The 12410-nt window shown below is 32.4% G+C and overlaps 2 protein-coding genes across 3 annotated transcripts in view; both read right to left on the bottom strand.

The window, feature by feature from the left end:
* Nucleotides 1–12410, bottom strand: part of LOC143197179 (uncharacterized) — a 467772-nt gene that overhangs the window by 286668 nt on the left and 168694 nt on the right. The gene's annotated exons all lie outside the window — the stretch shown is intronic.
* LOC143199953 (uncharacterized) lies at nt 2315–4192 on the bottom strand. The gene is made up of 3 exons (XM_076410159.1): nt 4178–4192; nt 3398–3893; nt 2315–3295 (listed from the first exon to the last, which is right to left on the bottom strand). Exons 1-3 carry the CDS (start codon nt 4190–4192, stop codon nt 2430–2432), a joined length of 1377 nt encoding a protein of 458 aa, XP_076266274.1. The 3' UTR covers nt 2315–2429.

Raw genomic sequence — 12410 nt, forward strand, 5'->3', positions numbered from 1 at the left:
AGATCTAATGGAACTTCCGGTTATTACTTTTAGAAGAATACAATTTTTAAAAGCATATAATGAAATGAGGGAAGACTTATTATTTCAATTTATTGATTTTATTTATATTTAGATGAGACATAGATATTTCAGAATGGGACCAATATAACCAATGGTGACTCATGGCAAGATGATAATAAAAATAGTTTTTTTGACAACAAAAGTTGATGAGAAAGGTAAACGTTGAAATACCAATTGATTAGATTTTATTAGTCCCAAAATTTATTAATAACTAGCTGACCCGACAGACTTCGTCCTGTCAAAAAGATTTGTAATGTGGCAGTTTTTGTGCCTACGTATTTTAAAAAATTCTCCTGAACAGAACCATCACCCTGGTGATAGGGCGTTGTGAATAAAAAATAATTAAATAAAACATATATAAGGATTGAAAAGTAAGTAATCGCTTTATTGTTAATCATGTGAATCATAATTATTATTATTATTATCATTATATTGCTTTGTGGTATACGATGTTTTTTGTTTGATTACTTGGCGCATAGATAAACAAATCTGATGGTTTTCCAACACGGGAACAGGCAACATACAATTGACCATGTGAGAAACATGGGTTTTCTAGATTAATACCACAAACACTTAATGATTGCCCCTGGGACTTGTTTATAGTCATAGCAAAAGCAAGCCGTCAACATGTCTATAGGAAATTTGCCATTACCAATGTCAATGAGTTGTTTAGAGAATATGTTTCCAGATTGGTCATTTTGCAACTCGACACGCATATTCTTGCTTAAATGAAGTACTTTAACATGTTTCCACAAATTGGAGGACTTTAGACATGCATTGAGTTCATCAGCTGGCGTTGATCGTGGAATCACTGGCAATGTTTGACGAAAATCTCCTGCTAATAAAATCATTGCACCACCAAATCGGTTATTATTGCTACGTAGATCTTTTAAGGTTCTGTCTAAAGCCTCCAAAGATTTTTTATGTGCCATCGTGCATTCATCCCAAACAATCAATTTACATTGCTGCAAAACCTTTGCCATTGCAGAGTTCTTCGAAACGTTGCAGGTTGGAGTTTCATTGCTTTGCATATTTAATGGCAATTTTAGTGCTGAATGGGCTGTTCGACCACCTTCAAGCAAAGTTGCTGCGATTCCCGACGAAGCGAGTGCAAGTGCAATTTTATTTTGTGAGCGAATTGTTGCTAATATTAATGAAATAAAAAAAGTTTTTCCTGTACCACCAGGTGCATCTAAGAAATAAATCCCTCCAGTTTCATCATTTGTTACTTTCATAAGAGTTTCAAATACATACTTCTGTTGTTCATTTAACAGTGGAAGATTTGTTTGAATTTATTCTTTCAAAGCGTTGAGATCATACAGTCTTTCTCGATGCAACTCTTGGTTAAAAGCGTCATGCATTGGACGATTGGGCGCGGTCAGGCCTAATTGAATTAATAGTTTGTTTGACCTTATCAAGCACATGTCCTCAATTGAAATCAATGCTTCATTGTAAATTTCTTCACTGATTTGTATATTTGGATTTCCCATTCTATTCCGTATTTGATACAAAATATCATCACACATATAATCTTTGTACTTGATCCACAAATCAATTGGGTGTGATGGGAAGCATGTAGATATGATTATAGAAAACAATGTTCGTATTTGATGAGCGTGTGATGATATTACAGCATCATTGAGAGTTTGATCCCAATGAGCGTCATTTTCAAGCAATTGCAAACGTTGACAGGCTTCTCTGTAGGATCCACACAATTCACCATCAACAGTTCGTAACTGTTGGAATGATGTTGGGCCACGTACATTGACTAATAGCAGTCGTAAATAAAAACATTCATCATTGCTTGGATGTACTGAATAAATCCGGCCAATCGCATCGGTGGAATATACATCTGTATATCCTGGAACTGGTTTTCCTTGTTTCCGTCGTATAAATCTCCTTGAGGATTGATTCCAGGTATAATATTTTGGCATTTCAGAATATAGCAATGTTTGTGCGAAATCATCGTTTTGGCATGTCTCAAAAAAACTGGTTAATGTAGTAGATGGTGGCTGAGCAGCTCTTTGTACTGCGTTCTGTGCTGTAAAATACACTCTTTGTCCATTTTCTAAATGCACAGCTAAGTGAACAACAGAAAGATGTCTCTCATGAATAGGAAAAGAAAATATTCGCCAAACTGCTTCATTACTACTGACATAGCGGCCCATTTGGTATTGGGTAACTTCATCATTAGAATTCTCTGCACCAATTCCAATCACAGCCATATCACTTCCTTTGGTTACATATTTGCAAATGTATTTAATCGATTTCACTGAATGGCAAGATTCAACGTTGATGTGTGCTTTGAATGTCTTTGATAAAATGGGTGAATATGGAACAATCCAACGATTATCTATTTCAATATCTTGTTAATTTAATTTGACAATTGTTGATTTTCCATTGTCTGCTGTCGATCTGCGACGATACAATGGATAACCGTCATTACCAGTAATTGTTTCCGATATTAATGTCCGTGGATATCGTTTTGAACATTTACCATCCATCATACACGGTGAATTTTGATTAAGAGTTCCACAGGGACCATGTATCATGTTTTTGATAACTACCTCATGCAATTCAGGATCTACTTGTACATTAGGGATTTCAGCTGATATCACTGCATCAACTTCATTTGGCCTTATCTTTTCAACCAACCAAATCAAAATGTGTGCATGTGGCAATCCTCGTTTCTGCCACTCCACAGAATACATCCAGCAGCGTGTCTCACCAAACACATTATGTTTTACGATGAAATTCATTAAAGATTTCAACTTTTGTCTAAAGACTCTGGCTGTAATATCATGACGATCAATGGATGATTTCCCAGGTAATAACTCCTGCTTAATTTCTATCCATTGCGGATTGCATATAAATGTGATGAACAAATCTGCTGTACCATAATGACGAACATACGACATGGCATCTTGAGCATATTCGTGCATATGCCGAGGGCTTCCGATGTATGTTGCTGGAAGAATAGTCATCCGACCGACATTCTGTGCATTTCCATCAGTATTAATCGCATCTCGAAGGTGAATATACTCTTCAGATCGGAGTTTGGTTTGATTCAACCTGATGAATGTTAATCTCTCCGTTTCAATTTTAACATACATGTCATCAACATATTTGTGATATAATCGCCGACATTTCAATATGTGATTATCTGCATTTTCCCGAATCATTAGGCGGTATGAATAATAGTTCATTGAACTGACTTTTTTGTTGGTTTCAGAACCTGTAAACAGATTTTGTTTTAATAACATTCAAATATAAAATTAAAATACATAATATAGTGACTGAGATATTATCGCCATAGCTAAACTAATATTTTAGTTACCTGTAATGGGATTTATCATTTTTATTGATAAATCGTAGCCATCTTCACCTTGCCAAAATATAATGGGATATTGCAGTGCATCATATGAGCGGTGTGTTTCCTTTATAGGTTGTAATTGAAAATTCCGACGATGTAAAACAATATCACGGGATTCCAAGTTTTCTCCAACTACAACGATAGCAACTTCATCAATAGTTGGTGCATTAAAACGTCTTGTATGTTGACCTGCAGGTGTTTTATCAGCTCTGATTACAATTTTGTGATTATCGGATGGAATCAGATCCAGGGCAGTTTTAAACAATATAATCAATTGATTGTATTGATGAAATAAAGTTTGTAATTGTTCTACAATAGACCTTTTTACTAAATTGTTATGTGCACAACGCAGATCAATTTCTTGTGGTGAATTGCCCATAAAATAAATTTGCAGGAATTTGTTGTCGCTATCTGACACTGGTAACAGTGAACCTGCTCTGTGATATATTTGCCCTTGTATCTGTAAATAAAAAAAATATTATGGTGTGGTATAAATTAATGGATTGTCAATGATCAAACTTAAATAATATTTGATCTTAAAAAGTATATATTTAGTTTTAACTAATATCTATCAAATATAAAATATAATAAAAGTGTCACTCAAACTGAATCACCATATAATATGATGACTAAGTGATATATTTCGTAATTATTAAGAAATTGAAGATTAGTAACACATCTTAACTTTGGTGACAGAAAATTTTGTTCGCTAAAATAATTATGAGTAACTGCTATAATACATACCTTGAAAGTTGGCATAAAATTTTTCCGAACTGCATTTGTTGCCCCAAATGAAGTCATTTGAAAGCAATTGTTATATTGTTGAATATGTGTCAAAAAGTGTATAGAATCTGTTCCTATTCCTGAAACCAATGAGTACAATGGTTCTGGTGGTGGATCCAATTGTATCAATTTCACTTTACCATTTGCGCAACACAATCCATTGGCTTCGTTTTTGTATTTTAATGCCTTACAGTGTGAGCAAACCAAGTTCATAGAACCAATAACAACACATTGGTAGTTACTGTAGTCAATTGACACATCGTAACTGAAAGCAGCTGGATTCAAACTTGCGCGATTATTAGTTGAATGTCGCGCTCGCGCTTCACGCGTTTGTGATATCCGAATTCTTTCACGTTCATTTCCGTCGTCACGTTCTTGTGCAGTACGATTAGATCGGTAATTAGCTTGGTTTATAGCATTTCTGGTTCTTCTACCTAAATTGCTTCGTCTTATAGGAGGCATATCAAATATAAATTATTTTTTCACTAATCACGAACTAAACAAACACTAACTAACTAAACACTCTGCACAAAACACGATATACGAATTTGTTTCGTGTATCACTTGACAATTCATCTGTCATCTGTCAAAAGTCATCTGTAACAGACAACTTTTTTTTTTAAATTTGATATGACTTGAACTCAAATCCTTTTAAGCCGTACGAATTGTTTTATTTATTTAAAATTTGAATTAAATTTTAAACAAATAAAAAATTTTAAATAAATAAAACAATTCGTACGGATTAAAAGGATTTGAGTTCAAGTCATATCAAATTTAAAAAAAAAAAGTTGTCTGTTACAGATGACTTTTGACAGATGACAGATGAATTGTCAACTGATACACGAAACAAATTCAAACAAAAAGGGCTATTTTTAGGGTTTTTCCAGCAATAATTCTAATTTTTCTCGCCGTAAAAACCATCCCTGAACTTCAACGAACATTTTAAAAAAAGATTTGGCCAAATTGGTCCAGGCGTTGTTGAGTTATGCGCTTAGGAACATATTTTGCGATTCATTTTTATATATAAGATTTATTGCAGATATATTGTACTTTATGCTGGAAACAAGTATGGTTAATAACACCTTCTAACCCTTAAACTCGATCAGACCACATTGAAGAAGAAATTGACAAATGTTAGATAGACTGGAAATTAACAGCTTAGTTATTCACTTGAATGGAACTTTCTGAATATGATATGATTACTTGCTGCCAATTTCTAAGACACGGTGATCAGAATGGAAATGACTATATAAATATATTACTTGGATATAAAAATCAGGTGGATCAGGCCTCGGGTAGATACAACTACATAAATAGCGTACTCTAGTTCATAGGTACTATGGAAAATTGTTCAATGTAAATATAATCAAACACAACCCTAACCTACAAACCATTATATATAACTGTGTACTTAATTGTCGTTTTAAGTCCTTCGATAATATATGCATTAGATCTACTATAATATTAAAATAAATTGTATTTGATAATAGTATGTTTGTTTAATTATTTTATATAGATTAGAATTTTGTTACATATCAAAGCCAAACTGAACTAAAACTCAGAGTTGATACGGTAATATTGCGACCTTACGTCGATTTAAAAATTTAGATGACATATGTTCAAAACTTCTTTGGATAGGTTATATAAAGCGAAAGTCAATATATGATTAGTTAATAAAAATCAGTAGAGAATCAGTGGTAAAATTGCTGAAACCTAAAAGGATGTCCTTCTTATGTCAACTAGTATTACAACTAGTACTAGAAAACTACATAGTCAAGAAAAACTACAAGTTATCAAAGGTATAGAAATTAGCTCATACTGACTATAGTTTAAAGATGGCGATATAATGTCATGGTTGAAGTTGGGAAGAAGCTTTTATCATAAATTGTACAACATAGAATTATTTTGGAGGTTTTAAAGAGTATTAACAGAGTGAACATTAATAGTAAGTATCTTCTTAGGCAAAATGACCAATATTTTAGCATAAAGAGAGTTCAAAATCAAGATTCATTCAGTTCAAAGATTCACCGTGAAAATTAATAAACTATAATATAAAATGTAAAATTATAGATATTTAATTATAGTACCTTCAAATATGTTCTTCTGAGCTTAGGCTGTTCCAGAATCGCAAAAAATTAATTCATTGAATTTATTGAATAATAAACGTATTATTAAATATTTTCTTATTATTGTTTTATTACTATCAATAATACTGTTAGGTTATATATAAATATTCAGTTATATCTTTTGTTTCACTTTCATGAAGGTACTTTCTGTACATAAACAATTAAATAATGCACATATCCAAGAACGAACCTATATTGAATATACAGTTAATCTCCGAATAATACAGCTCAAGCCTCGTTTGTGCAATACGAATTAAAGTTATATATCTCCGAAGGCAAAGAGGATTACAATATTTACATGAAATTCAAATAGTTTTCTGTTGCTATTTTGGTAGACTTCAAAGCCCTCTCGGAAATTACACGAGCCCGGGGCATGTACAGCGTGACATCTTTCGGTAATCTGAGATGATTTAAAGGATTTGTTTGTTCGAATAATACGTGATCTTATTAAAAAGGGAAACAGAACCTCCACAAAGACTGCTTCACCAACTATTGATTTCAAATTAAGTCCAATCGTATATTTTAAATACGCCAATCAAGATTATTTAGGTATGTTTCAGTAAGATAAAAAGTAACATAGTGGTAATTTAAGTAAGTACGTGCCTTGTGCTTCAGACATAACTAACTTTGAAGTTTTATTTAAGTAAATTGATATAGTGTTTTTTTTTATTTAAGCTATTGTTCACTGTTATTTATGTTTTTTTCTATTCTTTCGGACTGCATTCAGCTTTGAAAATCTGTCTCTAAATAAGATGTGAAAAATAGACGCTATTTTTCACATCTTCGCTAGAAGTGAATAATTCTTTACTGAACCTATGAGTTGGAGATAGAAACTACGTGGCAACTTCAAAGAGCTATGTCTTGTGGACAAAGCAGGTAGAGTTCCATATACATTTTCATATACTACGATATGACTGAAACTATTCCTAAAATTAACTAGATCGAATTTTTACTTCTATAACATTGGTTTGTATTTAATGTTTGACCCAAAAGTCTTACAATATATTCATTAAGTATGCCCCTTATTGTATTAGTAAAATAAATAATAAAAAATAAAAATATATATTAACTAAATAGTAAATTTGGAGATAAAATAAATAAAATATTTCATTCTATTTGAGGGAACATGAAGCCTTCTGAAGCGACTTTAAAATAACAGAAAATTAACCAATGATATAAATATGATGTTTTTTCTTGTTTCCTTTTCATGTATAGATAATTTTAATGAGTTTATTAGTTGTTCTCTCTTATTAAATTAAACAACATTTAACCAAGAATTTGTAAAGCGATTTGTCGAAATGGGAGTTATATATGTTAGGTGTGCGTACTTAGACTGCTCTAAATTTCCACAATCAATTTAATATTTATAAATAATTTTAAGATAAATATAGTATTTTTTCTTGATTTTCTCAAGCATAAACAATTTGTGGGTTTATTAGATGTTTGAAGACCTTTGAACATTACATTTGACAGTTTGTCGACTTGTAAGTATATATATGATAAAAAATAAGTTTTCATACGAAAAACCCTCTCATTTGAAAAATAATATAAACACAGTTGGTTCGAGAAATGTATAAGGGAATTATGCCCCGAAGCAGACAAATACTACTCGCTATGGAAAGCAACTCGGAGAAAAAGACCAATTATTAAAGTATCGCCTATTAAAAAATGATCGAAATGAATGGGTTCGACGCAAAGATAAAAAAGCTGAATTATTCGCAGAACATTTAGCTAACGTATTCTAACCGAACGATATAGAATATACAATATATATAAATCTTGTTTACCAGCTCGATGTAGCTGTAAATCTATGTCTCCAATTGAAGTTGGCACAAAAATTGACAACAACCTCAATCCTAAAAAGGCTCCTGGAATTGATGATACGTCACCTGGGTTACAGAAAGAGCTGTAACGAAAAGCAATAATCATGTTTAAAATAAATATTCAGTGCCTGTTTGAGACTGAAGCATGTTCCGAAATATCTTAAGGTTATTCCAATAATTATGTTAATTGATTTACAGAAATGCTAGATTTCCAAATCACCACTCCACAACTGATCAAATACACAGAGTAGCAGTGGTTGTTGAAAAGGTATTGTATGGCATTTGGGATTAATTTAAAAAATAAGCAATTGTCTACCACAGAATTAACGTCAACTGTTCGAATCATATTTTTTCATAGGAAAATTTAGAGTCCCGCATGAATGGTCATTCTGAACATTTAAACCTTAAACCAAACTTTCGGCTGGATTTCTTCAGGGCACTGTCTTGGGGCCACTCCTGCTTCTGCGCTATACTGTTCATATCTAACAACAAAATAAACAGTACTTGGAACATTTGTCAACGATATAGCTATCATGACAAAAGTTGTATATATGTCTAAGGCTGTAAGAAAATGTACAAGTAACAGTCAACAAGATCTACAAATGGACTAGAGACAGGAAAATACAGCTTAATAGCTCAAAATCTTCCTTATTAATTTTGCGTTACGGCTGAATGACAAAAACCTAATTATGTCACTTGACGGATGCCCGATTCCTCGAACAAAATCAGCTAAATACCTCCGAATATATCTCGATGGTAGATTAAATTGGAAACATCATGTTTGACAAAAAGCAGAGCAGATTAAGCTCAACTTATCGTCTTGAAAGTAAATATATTGCAACAAATGTTCTGATATGAATTTATTGTCTCTCATTAAATGTTGCTTATTGATCATCGAATTTGTAATGTGATGTGTCTAAATGGGAGCTATAGTCAATTCAAAACAGTAGTGACATGTTTGTCACTATGTGTCGGTCTAAAGTTGTAAATTCGTTTTACAGTCAGACAATATTAACCTTCACATTTTATTCGATTTAAAAAGAGATAGAAGGCTGTTAGAGAAGTTCGATTAACAAACGTCTGAAAAATTCTGAAAAATATTATAATTACGGGTTATAAACCGGCAAACGTTTTTACGCTTTGTTTTAATAAATTGCAAATCACCTAGGTTTTTATTGAAGCGTCTTTATGCGAAACAGGTGACGAATCAAGATCAGCTTGTTGTTAGCTGTATCAGAGATAAAATATACGAAATGTAAAAAAGAGTAAGTAGTTTTTTCAATCGAAATATAATTTAATACGATGATTTCAGAGAAAATTGTTATTCTGGAAAGTATCCATAAAAAGACAAAATATATACAGCTATTTGAGGGATATAGAACATGCCTTCATACACTGTTGGGTAATATAGGATTTAAATGATGTAAAGATAATTCACGAAGGGGTTTAATAGAACTTCCAGAGATCGCTTTTAAAAGAATACAATTTTTAAAAACATAACAAAATCAAGGAAGAATTATTTTATTAATTTATATAGTTAAATGAGACCAACATATTTCAGAATTGGTACATATTTCGGTACATTGGATCATTAGCATAAAGACATCAGTGTGAAGACAGCAAAAGTTGATAGAAAAAGGTAGAAATAATCCTGAGAAAAGATATATGGTACATCAAATTACTGAACGTTATGGCCATAGAGTATTACGTCTTCCTCCATATGACTGCATATTTAATCCAATTGAGTTGATATGGGGTATTGCAATAGACTTTCAGGTCGAGAAGGATATTTAAACCAGAACTGTCTGGATTTATGGAAAGAGGCATTGTCAAAAATAACATCTTCGGTTTGTGTGAGCTCGATCAGACACATTGAAGAAGAAATTGACAAATGATAGAATCTTGAGCAAGTTTTTGGATAGATTGGAAATAAACAACTTAGTAACTTGATTAGTATGATATATGATAGTATTGATTGATTGATTGATTAGTATATTATATGAGTATTAACTTGATTAGTGTTTCTGAAATTGACAGTGATTGAATAAAACTTAATTAATGTTGGTTTATGATTCAATGCTGACAATTATCAAGCGAGGGTGATAAAAGAGGAAACAACTAAAGGTCAGTATACAATTAATATACTTTAATTGTAGGAAATAGTATTATAGAGTGCGAAAGATTTATAAGCATGTGTGTTATTGTTCAGAATATACATGAACATTTGGTTAACATATATGAGGAGAGAAATAACACTAAGTCTTTTGCAGATATGGCAAATGCATTAAGGAGAATGCAGTGATTAAATGTAGTTTTATCAAGAAAGATGTATACAGGTAGTAACAGAACAAACTAAAGAGAAATATAGTAATATCATAATGACTTTACAAAGATACATTGCAACGAAAGAAACAAAATGTAAGCGTAAAACATAAATATGCTCTCTAATGAAAGTAAAATACATTACTCAGATATACAATTGTTAATTAGGTAGATTAGACCTTCGGGGGATACCACTACATAAAAAAACGCGCCTAGAACGCCTATACTAGTGTGAAAAAAAGTTCAATGTATATATAATAAAACAACTCTAACCAATAAATTGTGGCTGTATAATTAATTGTAGTTTTAAGTTCTTCGATAATATATGCATTAGATTTACTATAATTTTGAAAATAAATTATAATATATAACATTTTTGTTTCATTATTTTATTTGTATTAAAATTTTGTTATATGTCAGAGCCAAAATGTACTGAATCTCAGAGTTGCTGCGGCAACATTGCGACGTTTTGACAGGTCTCCCGTGTCACTATTTTGAATAGACTATATGTATGTTAGGTATATCTACTTAGACTATTCTATAGTTCTCCAACCAATTTTATATTGACAACTAGGTATAACATAAATGTCTTTTCGTGTTTCTTTCCTTAACTACAGACAACTTTTATGAGTTTATTAGATAGGATCTTCGGGCATCACATTTGCCAACTTGTCGCCTTGAAAGTAAATATATTACAAAAAAAGGAAGTATCCAGATGAAAAAGTCTCCCATTCAAAAGGAACCGAAGCGCGGATATCAAAAAAGGAGGCGACGGAAAAACTTTTTTAATTTACGCCCGCTCTAATATTTAGTTTTACGATTAATTTTTTCATTTCCCGCCCCGTTCGGTTTACATTGTGTCGAAAGTTTCGTTTTAGTGGGATGGACGGGCATTAAAAAGCTCACAATTACCCTGATGGTTCTGTAAGTGCACGCCGCACAATGTTAATTCGAGTTTATCATTTTATGGGAGTTTTTTTTTCGACGACGAAATCGGTGCCGTTTAAAAGCTCGCGAGAGACCGTTTTGTCTCTGGGTAGCTTCGTGGCGGATTATGTCCGCTTCAAATTGTGGCGATTTAGCTTATAGTTACACACGAAAAAACGCCAAGCACTTACCATTAATATTGTAGCGACCTTGAGGCATGTCAAATTTTACATCGTGGAATGAATAACGGTCTACAAAATACCCAGAAATTTAATCCCAGATGTTGAACACGAACGGGGTGCCAGCAGCGCCAACTAGAACCCGATAACGAATAGCTGGCAACCCCGAGACGTTTATCTGGGATGTTATTGAAGGGTATTTCAATTCAATCAGTACTCGACCATCGCTTGGTTTAGACCACCAGGTAACACCGCTGCCATCCGTTTCATCTATTTTGTATTTTCCACATTTTTATATTACTTCAATAAATAACGGTTACATAATGTAAACACCACTGTTTCAATTCGTTTTACCTCCATTCACCGAGCCATCTAATTTACCCTAAAGTGGTGACCCCGACGTGATCTGAACACGCAACCTTCTGATATGGAGGGTATGTGCAACATGGTGTATTTTACGTGGCCGTTATATTTTTTGTTTCAACATTTTCAATATTTTTAAGACTATTCTTCTTCGATTTTACTGTTGTTCGTTCAGAATTACATTCATTCAAAGATTTGTTCCTCATTAAATTTTATCTTAGTGCTGGAACAATAGACCTTAAATTTCATTTCACTATTTTGCATATAATTTTTTTTCTAAATTTTTTGTCCAAATTTTATTTCTTTCACAATTTTTTGAACTCTTAAAGATTTTTACATCACTGTTTAATCATCAGCGTCTCGGCTAAACATTTCTTTCGGCGCTATGTTTAAATCATAATGTCTTCCTTCGCTCGCCGTCTCCGTCATAATGGCAGACATTTTGATTTGAAAG

This window comes from Rhynchophorus ferrugineus, unplaced genomic scaffold (assembly GCF_030347505.1).
Source record: "Rhynchophorus ferrugineus isolate W39M unplaced genomic scaffold, kcgeb_rfMv2 rfM1, whole genome shotgun sequence".
In the NCBI taxonomy this organism is placed as follows: domain Eukaryota; kingdom Metazoa; phylum Arthropoda; class Insecta; order Coleoptera; family Curculionidae; genus Rhynchophorus; species Rhynchophorus ferrugineus.

Coding starts and splice junctions, on each gene's coding strand:
- LOC143199953 (XM_076410159.1), bottom strand. Junction 3,296..3,397: donor AATGATAAATCCCATTACAG/GTAACTAAAATA, acceptor ATCTGTTTACAG/GTTCTGAAACCAACAAAAAA.